This window comes from Terrapene carolina, unplaced genomic scaffold (genome assembly GCF_002925995.2).
Source record: "Terrapene carolina triunguis isolate 2854851 unplaced genomic scaffold, T_m_triunguis-2.0 Scaffold69, whole genome shotgun sequence".
NCBI classification, from domain to species: domain Eukaryota; kingdom Metazoa; phylum Chordata; order Testudines; family Emydidae; genus Terrapene; species Terrapene triunguis.
Genome location: NW_020664420.1, coordinates 11,878,866 through 11,895,331, shown reverse-complemented (window position 1 = coordinate 11,895,331; position 16,466 = coordinate 11,878,866). Strand labels below are relative to the sequence as shown.

At 41.0% G+C, this 16,466-nt stretch overlaps 1 protein-coding gene across 1 annotated transcript in view; it reads right to left on the bottom strand.

Moving 5' to 3' along the window:
- The window catches only part of DCC (DCC netrin 1 receptor), a 902,832-nt gene that overhangs the window by 25,283 nt on the left and 861,083 nt on the right, over positions 1-16,466 (bottom strand). The window contains exon 27 of the mRNA XM_026649009.1: positions 4,733-4,945. Within this exon, the coding sequence (XP_026504794.1) occupies positions 4,733-4,945 (213 nt within the window). The remainder of the gene's footprint in view (positions 1-4,732; positions 4,946-16,466) is intronic.

The window sequence follows — 16,466 nt, the reverse complement described above, 5'->3', positions numbered from 1 at the left end:
CTTATGCAAAAAGACAAATCACAAAATAAAATAAACATAAGCTAATTTATTCCTTCTCTAATACTCACTACCCTGATAGGAGGCTGATTCCTGGATCTTTTCTCTCCAGCACAAAACATAATGAACTGTGAACAAAGGACTCTTCCCTCCTTCCTGGTTGAAACATTTGGTCCCCCCATTGGTTCCTCTGGTCAGGTGTCAGCTAGGCTATGTGAACTTCTTAACCCTTTACAGGTAAAAGAGGCATTAACCCTTAACTGTCTGTTTATGACAGTGTGTGTGTGTGTCAACAAAAAGACTCCCATTGACTTAAATGACCATGACATTTGGCCCTTAAATTCTATGGCTGCAATTTTCAAAAACAGGGGCTTAAAGTTAGTCTCCTAAATCCACATTTACACACATGAATAAATGGTCTGATTTTCAAAAGTGCTAAACATATACAAGCTTCCACTGAGATCAGTTAGATCTGCTGGATAGTCATAATCTTTAAGAATGAGGCTGCTTATTTAGGTGCCTGTATATATTGATATAGGCTCCTACTTTTAGGGATCCACTTTTGAAAAAATCTTTGTCCTGAGGTTTTTAGATCAATTCCTATAGAACCCTGTTATATTTCTATAGGACCCTGTTGGCTTCATCCCAGCTCAATTAAATAGGAAGTTTCCATCACAGTTATTTTTGAAGGGATAAGACACTTGCCCGACATGTGTTTGAGAAATGAGAAAGTAATGTTTTCCATGACACTCACTTAAAGTAATAAACATTTTGTTTGGTCTAAGTAATGACAAATTTATTACTAATTACATTATTATGTTCTGCAAGTAGAAATTGCTTGAGATCTAAAACAAGTCTAGTGAAAAATGAATTCATTCCATCCATCTGTTTGAGCCAAGTAATTATTTTTCCCAAAAGAGAAATTGCTAGCATTTAAGGGCTGGCATGCCCCCACCTACAGCAAAATCAGAGGGGTTTCAAATAGGGATATCTCCATGAAGATGCTCGCATGGACTTCCTCCTTAATTGTTCTGTCAATGGGGAGGAAGGAGGAATTGCCTGTCTAGAAACCCTGCTGATCCTCTGAGGTCCATGCAGTTATCAGGGACTACCCACAAATAAGCCAGTATGCCTCCACAGTGGCTCTGGTACATGGCAGCCACCTTCTCTGGAAATGTGGATCCAGTGGTCACAATTAATGTAAACTTTTGTCTAATTAACAATACAGACTTATACGGCTTAGGGAACACAGAAAATACTGAGGTAACATAATTACTCACAAATACTAATTTTAATGGTGATCACTGAACTTTATATGGGGATGGCTAACATGCCTCTACTCCCCCCCCCCCAAATCATGAAGATCAAGTGCGAAAACCTGATTGCTTTACTTATACAAGTAGTTCTACTGAAGTAAGTAGGCTTATTCACATAATAAGGTCAGTAGGATTTGGCCTTAGGTAAACTTGTGGTATTACATAAGGACGAATAGATCCTATCATATATAAAAATATAATTCAGTTGTAAGAGTTGGCCAAAAAAAAAGAAGACTTTCCAACATTGTAGGGTTTCTCTGTCTGCTGTCAAAAATTGAATTACCTAGTGATGGATAGCAGGTGTTCATAGTAAAAACATGGTGCTTTTTTGGTAGTCTTGTAATCACTTACAGTTAGGTAACATATGTTGTGTGGCAAGAACACTATGTTCAGAGAGCAACATCTGAATATAGAACAGAATTCAATAGAGCTGAAATTTCTGAACTGCAGGTAATTCTGCCAAATTGAGCAACCCACCACACTGCATAGTGTGAATTATCAATATTGGGTCCCATCCTGCACACTTTATTCACACAAGTAGTCCTTATTTACCAGATAACGCTATTGACTTCAAAAGCACAACTCGCATAAGAATTATTCATGTAAGGATTCTAGGATTGGGTTCATATAATGTATATGTATAAAACTCGTCTCATTTTATTGCATTTAATACAATATAGAAGAGGTGTGAAATACGGGGTAGTGTGTAGTTGTGCTATCCTAGAAGCATCCCAAGAAAGGAATATCTTTAGAAAAGCACAATCCCTCTCTCTGCTCCATAGTCCATACTAGCAGCAAACAACTACCTTCCCCATGACAGCTCCAATGTGGAGATGGTGCATTGTGGAGGATGGACCTAAAACTCTACCCTTTCCCCACTTGCTTGTGCTGTAGGGTAGTGAGTAGATCAGGTCATTTTTTTTGACAAATAGTGTATTTGCCGAAAAATGCAGTTTCAGTCAACATGGAACTATTTGTAAATTTGAACCAGGCCATAGATTATTTTGGGATGGGGGTGCACTCAATCTCTCCTTTTGAAGCAGTTCCTCTTAGTATAAATAATCATTGGAGCAGGGACTTAAACTTGAGTCTCTCTCGCCTGAGTAAGCATCCTAAACACCAAGCTAATGTCTGTGTAGTTATTCTCCTTCTCTCTGGCCAAATGACTATTCAAGTATTTTATACAAAGTGGAGGAGCTTCAACAGGAGAGACTGAAACAAATCCATCCCTATAGCCTGGAATGGGATGAAACCTGGGTTCAAATGCCCGCTCCAGAGCAGGGATTCAAACCTGGCTCTCCTAATCTCACGAGAGCACCTTAATGACTGGGACACAAGCTCTAGGGAAGCCCACCACCATCTTCTCCGCTTTCAACCACTTTGTATATCTAGTCCTTTTAAAATGACTGGAAACAAAATGTTCCGGGTCAAACAAAACATGTTTTGTTTGATCCGAAACAGAATTTTTCCATTTGCCAACATTTTTTGGCATTTCTGGATTTGGTTTGATCTGAACTGATTTCCCCCTCGCCTATTTTTTGGAATTGCCAAGAGAACCAAAAAATTAGGTATTTGCCCATCTCTAGTAGTGAGAACTCCTGGCCCTTACCTCTCTGCACCTGGACCCGTGGTGCAGGGAGGCAATGCAGGAATTTAAAGAAGGGTCTTACTAGCATCATTCTCATCTCCTAGTTTTTTTTTCTTGTAATTGTTTTCTATTTCTTCCGATTCCTTGCATATTTAATTTTTATTTTTAATGAGTTTGCTGTCAGGACTGGATTCCAGACAGTTTTTCTGGCAAATATACATAATCCTTTCGTTATCAAGAAAGTAAACCTTGAAACAGGAGCCAAGGATTTGGCATTGATTTAATTTATTGTAGCAAATATGAAATTTGAAATGAGACCAACTGATTCATTTGCCTCCCGATTTATTTAATTCTCCTCCCTTATTAATTAACTCTAATTTTAAACTATTGCCTTATTCTGAATTCCCATTCCAGAAAATCCTAATGAAATGCTGGAATATGATCATAAAATGGTCTGAATTCTTTTTTCATTCTACAAGAACTTAAAGAAACTTCTTTAAGATACCGGACAGTCTATATTTTCTTTCTGACAGTTAAAGCATGTCTTTTTCTTTCAAGTGAGAACTTAATGGTATTTAATGGAGCTTCCCAGTAGAGGATGAGGAATTTTAAATGTAGAGGACTGCAACTTTTAAGAAAGTCAAAATATAGGTAAGGGTTGACCTTTTAATTCTACAATTCTCACCAAGACGTCATTTAGTTTCAGGTCTACAAACCGCCTCAGTCCGCAGACACAACCATTACTGATGACAATGATGTGACTGGGAGTGGTGTACATAGATAGAAGGCACAGTACATGACATTATGATTTATAGCCAGATTGTGCCTATTAGGGTCTGGCCCAGGTTGCTGGCAGAGAAGAGCTGCTTTGTCCCAGGGGGCAGCTCTGAAAGGCACTGGAGGCCTGATTCGCATTTCTACTCAGGCCACTTTACGCCACTTTGGAGCACTTAAGTGGGCATTAAGGACATATATGCTCACTTCAAGGCCCCCTTCAATGGCCAGAATGCTGCAAAGAAACTTTAGTGCAAATGAGTGTGAGGCTCACCCCTAAGAGTACAGCATGTGCTCCTCTACACTGCTACTCCTCCCACTCTCCTTTGAGGTGTGTGGCCCTCCAGAGAGTGTTGAGAACAATCTCTGTGTTTAGGAGAACACAAGGACCGCAACTGTGGCTGGCTCCTATCTGGGGTTCTAGAGCAGGAGGGAAGGACTTCGTGTCCTTCACTTTCCTTGAACATCCATGATGGGCCCTGGCGCAATACAAATTAAATGCAAAAAGTAAAATGATGGCAGTCAATGGAAAATAAGCAGAACAAAAATCAAAGCCCTACTGCAGAAAGAGAAAGGATGGTCCTGTGTCTAGGTCTTGGAAGATCTGGGTTCAAATCCCTAATCTGCCCATAGATTTCCTGCATGGCCTTTGGCAAGTCACTTAGGGCCAGGTCTGTATAGGTATTTAAGCTCCTAAAGATGCAGATAAGTACATAGTGGGATTTTTCAAAAGCACCTACCTAGGTTTCTGCAGGCTTATCAAAATCTCACAGGGTGCCTATCTGCATCTTTAGGAACATAAATACTTTAAATATCTGGCCCTTAGTCTCTACATGTCTCAGTTCCCAACCATTAAAATGGGGATAACAGCACTTCCCTGCCTCACATGAGTATTGTGAAGATAACTAATTTAAAATTATGAGGTGCTCACATTCTATTCTGAGGGCAGAGGGCAGATAAGTACCTTAGACAGATAATCCCTGCACCCAGGCTCAGCTAGAATACTGCACCTTGGTGGCTAATAAATAATATCAGTCATTCTTTCCTGAATTATTACCTGTTTGAGACAAAAGTGGTGTATAAGGGACTTTCGGTTCTATTGCACTCATTGGTGGAGGTAGCAATGGGTTGGCAAAGCTGCGGAGAGGGTGCGTAGGCCGGACACAGGCTGTGGGAATCGTTCTGCTCGGGGCATCCTCGTTGCTGACATGTTCAGGCTGTGTCTGTGGCAGCATGGATGGCTGTTGTGGGACTGGTCCTTCACTCACCGCTGTTAGGGAATAATAAAGTGAACTATTATTGAGATATTTTTCCAAATCCTATTTCTTACTGTTGTGATCATTTCCCAAAGAAAGGGAAGTGCCAGCCTTTAACCTTTGAGGAGCTGTAAGAAATATGTAAACATTTTTTTCAAAAGATATTAATAGATGAATTAGAAAGAAGACATTCCTAAAAGCAGCCATGTGTCAGAGTGCTGCAATAAATCTTCCTTCAAATAAAGTACAGAAAATGACATTTTTAGCTCCCTCTGTATATTTTACTTGTATACAAACTTCTTAAGTTCCCATCACTATTGGAGCTAGGTGCCTTTACATTCTAAATATCAACCAAAATCATAAGTATATCATATGGATAGTGACACAAATCCCAGCAGCTGGAACTCTTTACATTCTGCCCAATATTATTGTTATAGCCACAGCTAATGAGAGTTGAAGACAAAGAAAGGACTTAATTTCTATTTAACCAAATACCAACATAATTTTCCCTTGAGGCAGCAGCGATATTCACTGTGCCAAAGCAGTCAGTTGCTGTTTTATTATCCTATACCCAAAGTCAATTTTTCTGTGATTTAAACATGCCATGTCAACCTTCAAATATAAATCAAGGTTACTCTATGTTCTAGAGTGCTTCTTATAAAAGGCTCTCAAAAATTACCCCTCTCATGAACTTTCTATGCCAAAACAGAGTAACAAACTTCGCTAAAGTAATGTGAAAGAAAAATGAAAGAAAAGGAAAACATTTCAGTGGATGGAATAATTTCTTTTTTGGTCTGCTTTCTATCCAGACTGGTAATTTGAGGGTGATTACAACTGTTTAAAGCGACAAAGAGTCCTGTGGCACCTTATAGACTAACAGACGTATTGGAGCATAAGCTTTCGTGGGTGAATACCCACTTCGTCAGACGCATGTAGTGGAAATTTCCAGAGGCAGGTATAAATATGCAGGCAAGAATCAGTCTAGAGATAACGAGGTTAGTTCAATCAGGGAGGATGAGGCCCTCTTCTAGCAGTTGAGGTGTGAATATCAAGGGAGGAGAAACTGCTTTTGTAGTTGCAACAGCATGGTCTGTTACTGAGAATATGCACATATTACAAATGGAACTACAGAGAAGCTGCTCAGTGATATTTTCAAAGAACAGTGTCAGGATAAAAGAGATGCTACATGACAGTGCCAAAGCTTCTAAACATGTTAAGGGCATTTGTATTAATACTGTAAACCATTTTATTTACACAGTCATGGGCCATCCGTGAAAGTGATAAATGCTCTGGGTTCATTTTTTTTTAACTTAAAAAATTCACGTGAGTTGAGTTCTTATGAAAGGTGTTGGATTAAGAGTCCTGGAATCTAAAATTGTTTGCCTATTTGCGGCAACCAGCACGGAACTTGGAGGGAGGAGCACAGGTTGCAGGAGGGAAGAGTGAGGAGGAGGCAAAGGAAGTCAGTCTGTGTACACGTAGCTGGAAAGCTAGCTGCAGTTGCAGAACCTCTGTAAATAGTTCTATTAATAAAGAGCCAGATTTGTTTTTGAAACATGGAGTTCTCTTATGATAGTACCCAGCATATGGTACATAAAATGCTATGTGCAGAACAGATATAGGACAAGTAACGGCATGGTTCAAGTTTCCCCATACTGCTCTGTCAGTAGTTTCACTGGATTGCCTGTGGGCCAAAGGGTAGTTCAGTTTCCATGCCCATTCATTTCTTGGCTACAGATCTCTTTAGAGCAAGAGCTATGTTAAATTATTTCCTTCTCAGATTGAGCCTGCAAGCGGATCATGTGGTATGGAGGAAAAACATGAAGAAGGTGGGGTCCAGTTGAGCAGGGTGGATAGTGGAAGGGTTGAAAGACTGGGGTGATATGGTCAGGTTAACAGACCATAAAGGGATCATAGTGGTTATGGTTTGTTTGTTTATCGAAGATAAAACCCAGGAGCTGAGCAACTTGGAGGAAGAGGTATCTCGTTGCATCTGTATATGGAGGGATCGAGGCATAGAAAGTGGGAAGGAGGGAGTAAGATCAGATGTTACTTAATCTGTTTGGAGACTGGGTATGAAATCCTGACCCCATTGAAGCCAATGGAAGTTTTGTCATTCACTTCAATGGACCCAGGATTTCACCCTGGGTATCTCACTTTACAAAGTTATCTGCATTCTGTAAAAAGTTTGAGTCCCTCCATCTAGTGCTGTCTCTAAGTCATTGGTCTTTGCTGTTTTATACAGAGATGCAATACTGCTCCATCAGAAAGCCACTATTGTACTGCAGTACTTCAAGGGTACCACACTGTCCAAATGAAGTTGCTCTGTCAATAGATTAATCAAAAATATGAGGGTGGAGGGAATAGATTATTTTGTAGTTGAGAGAAGAATTTTAATTTCAAAGTAGTAAAAGTCTCCAAGGAGTAAATCCTAGTCCCCTCTATTTACCATGACAGGCCCAACTAGCTAGAGTTATCCATGGGGGAATAAGACTGTGAGGAAGAAACATTGGCTGGTTATGCCATGGTTATGGGTATAGGATACTAAACAGAAAAATGGCCAGGAATCCCCTCTCCCCTGTCACAAGGTGGTGGCCACTTCTGCACAATGCACAACCTGTGGAACTCTTTGTCAGAGGATGTTGTGAAGTCAAGAGTATAACAGGGTTAAAAAAACAACTAGATAAATCCATGGAGGATAGGTCCATCAATGGCTATTAGCCAAGATGAGTAGGGATGGTGTCGCTAGCCTCTGTTTGCCAGAGGCTGGGAGAAGGCAGCAGGGGATGGATCACTTGGTGATTGCCTGTTCTGTTCATTCCCTCTGGGGCATCTGGCATGGACCACTGTCGGAAGACAGGATACTGGGCTAGATAGACCTTTGGTCTGATCCGGTATGGCCGTTCTTATGTTCTTATATGTTCTTATGCTCTGCACAGTGTTTCAACACTCCCATTCCAGATCCTGCATCCTAGGCAAATTCATGGAGGCCCTGCAACCCTGGGCTCAGCTGTGTTTCCTGAGGATTTCCAAAATCCTGCCCCATTGTGTAGAGGAATCTCACTAGAGCAGGGTTTGTCCATTAGTAAGTAGGCCAAGAGCTTCCCTAAATGACTAAAAATCTTTACCTTACTTGCAAACAGAGCAGTGGAAAGGTGCAAACAAGTTAACAAAGTGTAATCAGAGGAGGGATGTATTTATTTTGAGCAAACTGGATTTGCCCAGTCTTGAGTCAGGTAAAATCTCCTTAATATTTGTGCCAGCCAGAATGGCTCACAGCTCAACTGTTAATCTTGTGGCAGGAGCCCAGAAAGCAAAAACAAACAAACAAACAATCAAGACCTCAAACAGCTCATCCTTCTACTTCAGAAAACAACCTTCCTGACACTTAGATATCTGGCCTACTTGTTATACTGAGAATGAAAATGCTCTAGAGAATCTGGTTGCTTTCAAAATCCAGAACTCATTGTAGAAATAACATGTAATTACAGAGCCAAGACAAATCTCAAGGCACTTTATAATAATTAATGTCCATGTATATAAGTAATTACAATCTACTAGGTGGCAAAATTATTTTGAAAAATGGAAATGCGGGTTTTTTTTCCAGAATCCTTTTATCTGTTCCTGATGCAATATTGTAGCCCTCTCCAGCAATTTGGAACTCCAGGCAGAGGAGACGAACTACAAGATGTGACCAAGGTCACAATCATTTGTAGTTTGTAAAAGTTTACTTGGTTGTAGTGATGTTTCCTTGTCCTCACTTTCAGTGCTCTCTGCATAATGATGCCACTGCCTGGCTCTCCACTCTTCTTTCCTTCCGCTCCCTTGCTCTGTGCGCCCCTTCTACTCTTCTTTCTTGACTGTTCTCTTTGGACTAGGCTTTGACTTGGACCACATGCCAGTGCAGGAGAGTAAAAGCACCTTTAAATCTCTGACTTGGTGCACAGAGGTAAACTAGTGCTGTGGGAGCAGGTTGGCAAATAGGGACGGAGAATGGTGGAACGTTGGCTCCATCCCTACTACTTGCTGGCCAAGGAGAATCTCTGGAGAATTGTGACTCAAAGGTGTGTGTCTCAGTGGCAAGGTCTTTGAGGGTGACTCCTTGCTCACAGCTGTGCTTAAAGGAAAAAATCCAGCCTTTTGTCTTTTTCTCCTGCTCTTGGCCTCACATTTTCTTTTATGATATTAGGAACAGCCTACTTTTTCTACTGTGCCCAAGGCTATCATGTCCTTCAAATCCACTTCTTTTGGGAGTCTGCTGACCCGCATGCACAGACAAGAGAGAACAGGCACGTATTGCTAACCTCCACTGACCTGCCTGCTATCTTCTGAGTTTATGGTCTCAGAGAGAAAAACTTGATCAGCTGGCATCAGCAGTGCAGAGAGTGATATTCTTAACATTAATGGGCATTAGATATAGCTCCTGAGAAAGTTTTTGTATAAATCCAAGTGGGCTAGAAATGAAAGATGGTGATGGATATTGGAAGGGAAGCACAGTTGTAAAATCTGAAGACTACAATAACTTTTATTATACAAAAGTACAATACTTTTGTATAATAAAAAGTATAATACTATACTACTTGATGGGGTTGAACACTCCATCTACAATTGAAGGCAAGGATTCCATAAAAATTAGAAGGTTAGACTTGGGCTGTAAATATTGAAAGTAAGTTGTCTGAGGAAGATGTCTAGTATTTGAGAAGGGAGTTTTAAAACAGTAAAACGTACATGCTTGAAAACCTAATGAGAGCCATCAATTCGCAGTTAGTTCAGGTTCCTGAGGGAATGGAAGATGGAAGCTCTGAAAGTTTATTTAAATAATGGATGAAGAGGAGTCCGTTGCTGGTACCACACGATCCAGTTACCTCAATTTCCCACTTAGAAGCTAGACATTTGCCCTTACGAAACCCAGCACTAGATGTCTAATCCCAGAAGAATTCTGATTACTTGAACAGATATCGTAGTTAAAAATAGGATTTTGATAGAAGCTAGGCTCTCAGAGAACCCTGAATATGAAAAACATTGTATTGGGTCCCAACTGTCCTCAGTGCTGAAGTTAAGAGCTTTGACAAGGTAAAAAAAAAATTGCTGTACCTTGGCATCTGATCCAAACCCCAATGAAACCAATAGGAGGACCTTCCACTAATTTCTACAGGCTTTGGATCAGGCCCTAACTGGAGTACTTTTATGTCCAGGTAAGCACCATTTACAATGTGGAAGATTTATTTACTACTTCATATCCTCTGCTGCTGTCATGTTTTTCTGGATTCCAAAAGGAATGAACTGTCTACTAGAAGAACAAGAGGCATGTGATGGACTTAACATAGACTCAGCATTCTACTGTATACTTTTACTTTTCTCTTTCATTTCTATATAGACTAATAGAATCATAGAAACATAGGCCTGTAAGACATTTCAAAAGCTCATATAGTCCAGCCCCCTATGCTGAGGCAAGACCAAGTAAACCTAGACCATCCCTGACTGGTGTTTGTCTAACCTATTCTTAAAAACCTCAAATGACAGGAATTCCACAACCTCCCTTGGAAGTCTATTCCATTGCTTAACTGACTATCCTTATAGCTTGAAAGTTTGTACTAATAACTAACCTAAATCTCCCTTGATGCAGATTAAGCCCATTATTTCATGTCCTACCTTCAGTGGACATGGAGAACAAAGGATCACAGTCCTCTTTATAACCTTACTATATTTTAAGACTATCAGGTCTTCTTTTCTCAAGGCTAAACATGCCAGTTTTTTTTTTAACTTTTCCTTCTATGCCAAGGGTGGCCAAACTTACTGACCCTCCGAGCCGCATATGACAATCTTCAGCTGTTCAAGAGCTGGGGTGTGCCTGCCAGGGCTCAGGGCTCCAGCCCCGAGACCCCCTCTCTGCCGGGCAGAAGCTAGAGGCGATGCATGGAGTTTTTTGCGAGGGTTTGCTGGCCCTGCTTGGTTACATGGTGGGGCCGCTGAGGGTAAGAGTGAGGGTGTGCCTGGGGAGGCATGAGTCAAGCTACTGGGTGGGGCATGAACCTTTAAATTGTGCCCCCCACTCTCAGCAGGCACCAGTTGTCTCTGGCAGAAGCCCCTAACCCCACCACCCCGCCGCAGGACAGAAGCCCTGAGTTCCTCCTCCCCCTGTCTGGTAGGCAGAGAATGGAGAGGCCTCGGGGGCAGGAGGCTCCATGAGCTGCACTTTAACTGTAAAAGAGCCGCATTGGCTCGCGAGCCGTGATTTGGCCACCCCGTTCTAGGCCATCTATACCAATAGTCTAGTCATGAGATTTAGCCCACCGAGTCTCTGTGACGCCAATTAAGTCATAATTTAGCTTGTGGACTAGTACTTCCATATGTTCTGGTCTATTCCCCCACAGGTCTTGGTTTGATATATTTGAGAAGTTTAATGATGTCAGATGTATGAACGGTCCATTGTACATCTTTTACTGAGTGATATCTTTGAGAAGTACTCCCACTTTGAATGTGGCCGTTAGCTCCACTCTGACATGAAGTCAGAGATAAGCCCGGGCTATACCAGCCGTATGTTTAATCATGAATGGCAATCATGACCCAGAGGACAGGGTACCAGACTGGGATTTAGGAGGTGTCAGTTTTATTACTAGCTCTGTGTGACCCTGGGCTGCACTTCTCTGTGCTTCTGTTCCCCCTCCCATGCGTTGTCTGTCTTTTCTATTTAGATTATAAACTCTTTGGGGACAGGTTCTAGTTATTTGTATCGCACCTACACAATATGGCCCTCATTTCAGTTAGGGCCTCTGGCTTTATTGTAATACAAATAAGAATAATAAATTTGCTAGAACACCAGTTTTATTCTCAGGTGAGAAGTTTAGGTATTTATATTTATATTCTTGGGGAAAAGGTGCTATGGGTATTGGGTTTTGTTTTTGTTTTTTGCATTTGCTAGAATAAGACCAGATCCAGCTTCACTGAATTCAATAGAAATATTTCTGAAGTCATTTATGATGGACCCCCAAAGAATTCATTTCTGAAAAAAAAATAATCTTTAAAGCTACTTTTCCTACTCATCCAGCCCATAAAGAACACATGTAGAAAATGAGGGAGAAAGAAGAGCCTTAGTCAGAACTCAAGGATTGGGCCCACAGTTACATTGAGTCATGTCACACCATCATTTGTACATGCAGCGGTCCCCAATGAAATCACAGAGGAGACCTGACTAAAATAGAAGGCATGATATAGCCCAGTATTAAAGTATCCTTTCTCTTCTCTCTTAAAAAACTGGTTCAACTGAAATATCCATGATTCGGCTTAACAATACTTCCTCCCTAAAATACCAGAATTAAATATTCACTGTTACCGTTAGCTCCAAGAGGAAACATTGTCAAGAAATAAGATTTGTTTTAATAAAAAAAATGAGTATAGCTCCCTTTTACACTTTGAAGGAGGTGAAGCTATCTTAGTTCCTTGCTAATTGTGTAGTGCTACCTCAAAATGGTGAGGACTGTTTCTTTCTTTCTTCTTTTCTTTAGGTTTTTGTTTGTTTTGGTTTTTGTTTTACAACTAACAATCTTGCCTTTACTCATATTCTGCCCCCCTCCCCCAGTTGAGGGAGACACTGCAGCTCCTACTAGTCCTTAAAACTGCTTCTTCCTGACCAGTGCCACTTCAGTGTTTTTCCTAGTTGAGGATGAATCATCAGGTCTCATCCAGTTGCTCATTTCTCTCATATTCTGAGACCTCAAGGGGACAGCATTGTCTGTGCTTGATGGGGAGGAGACAAACCTGAGTGTCTTCTGCAAGTCTGATGACATTGCAGCCCACAGCATCTCACAATCTTTCTCCAGCCTCCTGAGGTACACGTTAAACAGCTCAAAATAGAGACCAGACAGATTCCTCAGGTGAAGGCTAATGGTTAGGAGGAACTGCTGCACAGAGTGAAGCCACCTTAATATGACACAGATATATTTCCTGGCAGCAAGGATAGAAAAGCAAATGTATAATAATTAGTTTATATAAATTTCACTGATAGTGTAAAACAAACAAGCAGATTTATTATTCAAGGAGGTTCTGGTTGATTCTGACTTAGCCCTTCATTTTTTATTTTTTTTTAGTTTTCTTCTCAGTAGAAGATGAACAGTAAAACTTGGCTTAAGGAAGATTTTCAACACTAGAAGCTTTGAGGTCAACCATGAATGATTTCAGGAACAGAAAGAGGTGTTCAAGCATGGTCCACTTTGCAGAATGCACAGCAACACTCTCCCTAATGACATTGCACATGATGTATTCAAAGATTGCTACATCCTGATCAATAGCATGTTCAGCCATGTAGTACAGTAGGTAGAATTCACTGCAAAGGAATTATTGCAGTGCATGTATTTTTTTTTTAAACTTTACTGCAATGGGGCAAGAGTCTCATGGGGTTTTCACTGTGTGGTTCAAATGGATACAAATGTACCTTATGCACCTTCCCTCGTAGGATCTTCAATTGCAGTTCACTGTCAAGAAAACCCCACATGATCAGATTAAGACAAAGAAGTGGATATGACTGAGTCAGAATTCTAGAGTAATTTTGCTGAAACCATTTCTTGCAGGAGAGAAGCCATATGGGAGACCTGGTAAGGTGATTCAAACATGAAGCAGATGCTCCAGCTGCTTTTTAATGTTGTCTGCTGGCTGAGTGTGCAGGAAGGAAATGTGCAACAAGGAGCACAGCCATTCTTTCATTCTTTTATGTGCTGCTGCCAGTCCCTGTGTTCAGTGGTGGGAGCATTAGTAGAGATAGCAGGAACATACATACACACACACACACAAATCTATCTATCTATATAGCCTCCTCTCCATTCCACTCAGGCAGAAAGCTAACCCACCATGCTGTTACAGAAAGCTAGGCAATTGCTTGGCTGGTTGTTTGATAAAACAAACAACATATATGAAAATAGTTTCTGCCTTCTGGATTTTTTTGGGTATGGAGTTTTGTGGCGCTTCTTTCTGTCATATTTCTCAGCTGAGTCTCCTGCATCTCTGATGGATGCTGCAGAAGTAACAATGTCTTCTTTGACTTCCCACCTGGTTTGTTGCATGTGTGGGAATTTAGCCACAGATAATGCTCCTCACTTCTACTCTGCTGTCTAAAAGCGAAATATTTAGCCAGAAATTTTCAAGATATCATTCTGAGAGAAGTACCTCACAATTCCTACTGGAGAGCTGCAGAAATATCTGCTTTGGACCAATCGCTGCTGTACAGAAATGCTCAGCTGCTCTCACCACCTGCTTCCAGCGGTGAGTCCAGGGTGGGCAGGTTGGTCAGACTCAGTTCAAAAATGCATTTTTTTCACAAGAAAAGGGTAAGATATTGATCAGATGACTGAAGTGTGCTATGACATGCTCTGGGGAGAAGTCTGACAATGTGGGGGCCATGTAAAATAATTGTTTGTGGATGAAGGCACTTGATGGGGTGGATGCTGTGAGAGGTCACAGGAGAGGTCTGGAGGTATTAGAAAAAAGATGAAGTAACGCCACAAGGAGGACAAGATGATAGTGGCTGACCTAGCAGAGTCCAGAGAGGGGAGCAAAGGGCTTTCTCTCAAAAAGAGGCAGTCATGTTCCAATCCACCCTGTTGGAAACCATCTACAAGATATGGGGGGACAGGACACCAGCCTCCTGTCCATTGCTCTTCAGGGGAGTGTCGAGTTTGTGCATGCCTTACTTTGTGTTATTTTGCTGACAATTTATTAAATATATAATCTCTTGTGAAATGTACCATGAAACATACTTATGAAATGTACGATCCCTGCTCCACATTGCCCCAGTGAACACTATCAAAGTGCCTATCAGAGGTGCAATTGCCCATGCATCCACATTTTTTTTTTAAACTCTCCAGGATAAAGACCACACATTCCAATCTGTCAATCTTCTCTTCCATTGCCATGGGTAGGCAGAATCCAACATCTTGTAATGTGAAGTTAAAATTCTCCTCCCAAGTCTGGTGTCCATACATCAAAAAGCTGAAGACCCTGTGTTTCTGCGTGTTAAATCTGTGATAATTTGGGGGTGAGGGAGGTCTATATTCTCACACAGAAACATCCAGCCAGCAGTTAGCTGCCCCAGCCAGGCCCTCCAGAGGCAATTACCATTTAGCCTTGTATTGGACCCAGTCATTGTAGGGGAAGAAGGTGACAATGATACTGCGTTCATGGATAGAACATCTAGGCCCACAGTCTACCAATAAGCCTTCTACTGAAATGTCAATTGACAGTCCATCTGGGTCTGACCATAATGACTGAAAGCAAAAATCAAACAGGAGAAAAACCACTCATGGAATTTATTCTCCATGAACTAGCAGCACAGACTGCCAGGAATATGAAAAATGTGTGTGATAGATTGACATAAATATGTCAGCAATTCATACTGAAGAGTAGAATAAAGTTAAGCGGGAATTATAAGAAAATATGAGCCCTCGAGCTAGGATAATTAACATGCAAAAGCATGTTAATAGGCTAGAACATATGGCCCATGATGTTAGGACTGCTTATTTAAAAATAAGGTGTGAAGGTGAGGCTGAGGGACAACTGTTGTGTGCATATGCTTTCCAAAGCGCATTATAAACTGTAAAGTGAGTACAGGAAAAAAAGTACACTAATCTATTTCTCTAAAGAATATAAGTCTGGCAAATCTATGCCACGGCAAGCAGTGTGAGCTAGGGGAGAGTGCAATGGTCTGGAACTCAGGAAACATGGGTTCTATTCCTAGCTCTGCCATTAGCCTGCTGGATGACCTTGCACAAGTCATTTCACCTCTCTGTGCCCCAGTTTTCGCATCTGTAAAATGGCGATAATGATACTGACCCATTTTGTAAAGTGCTTTAAGATTTACTGATGAAAAGTGCTACATAAGAGATAGGTGTTATTATTTCATGCAAGACTGTTATATCTTTCCTGAGGGTCCATATATGGTAATATCTTTGTGGAAGATGCCATAGGAAGGCAGTTTAAAGTAAACTGAGAGGATGAGGGGGCAAAGGATGATATGAGATGCCTGAGTCTAAGAAATGCTTCCCTGCCAAACTGTCACGGACAAAGGTGCAAGCTGGTAAAAGTATACCTTCTCCAGAAGCATGCACTATTTCTTCCAAGTTTAATGACATACTTGGACCTATCTAGATAACTTGGTGCAGAGTTTACGGCTAGATACATTATGCAGATTGTTTTTTTTTATTTTGATCCAATTCTCTTTCAATTCTTAATAAATCTTGTTTTGGTACAAACCAAGGGGTTTTAAAACTTTGGGGGATTTGACACAGACGATCCTGAAGAGGCGCAACAACTTTCAACCTCTAAGAAGAGGTGTGAAGCAAGGCTCTCTGGTGTCTCCCCGATCAGTATTCTCAGTCTACCTGGTACGAACTAACGAGCTCTCTACCATAATATTTTGATCCTCCAAATGCACAAGAATGCATTAAACATAGAAGAACACTGAATTTAAGGAGTAGATGATGACAATGTTTTATAAGGAACAAGTCTGCTGGTAAGGAAATATTAGTGCAGTTTTGGCAAACCTGG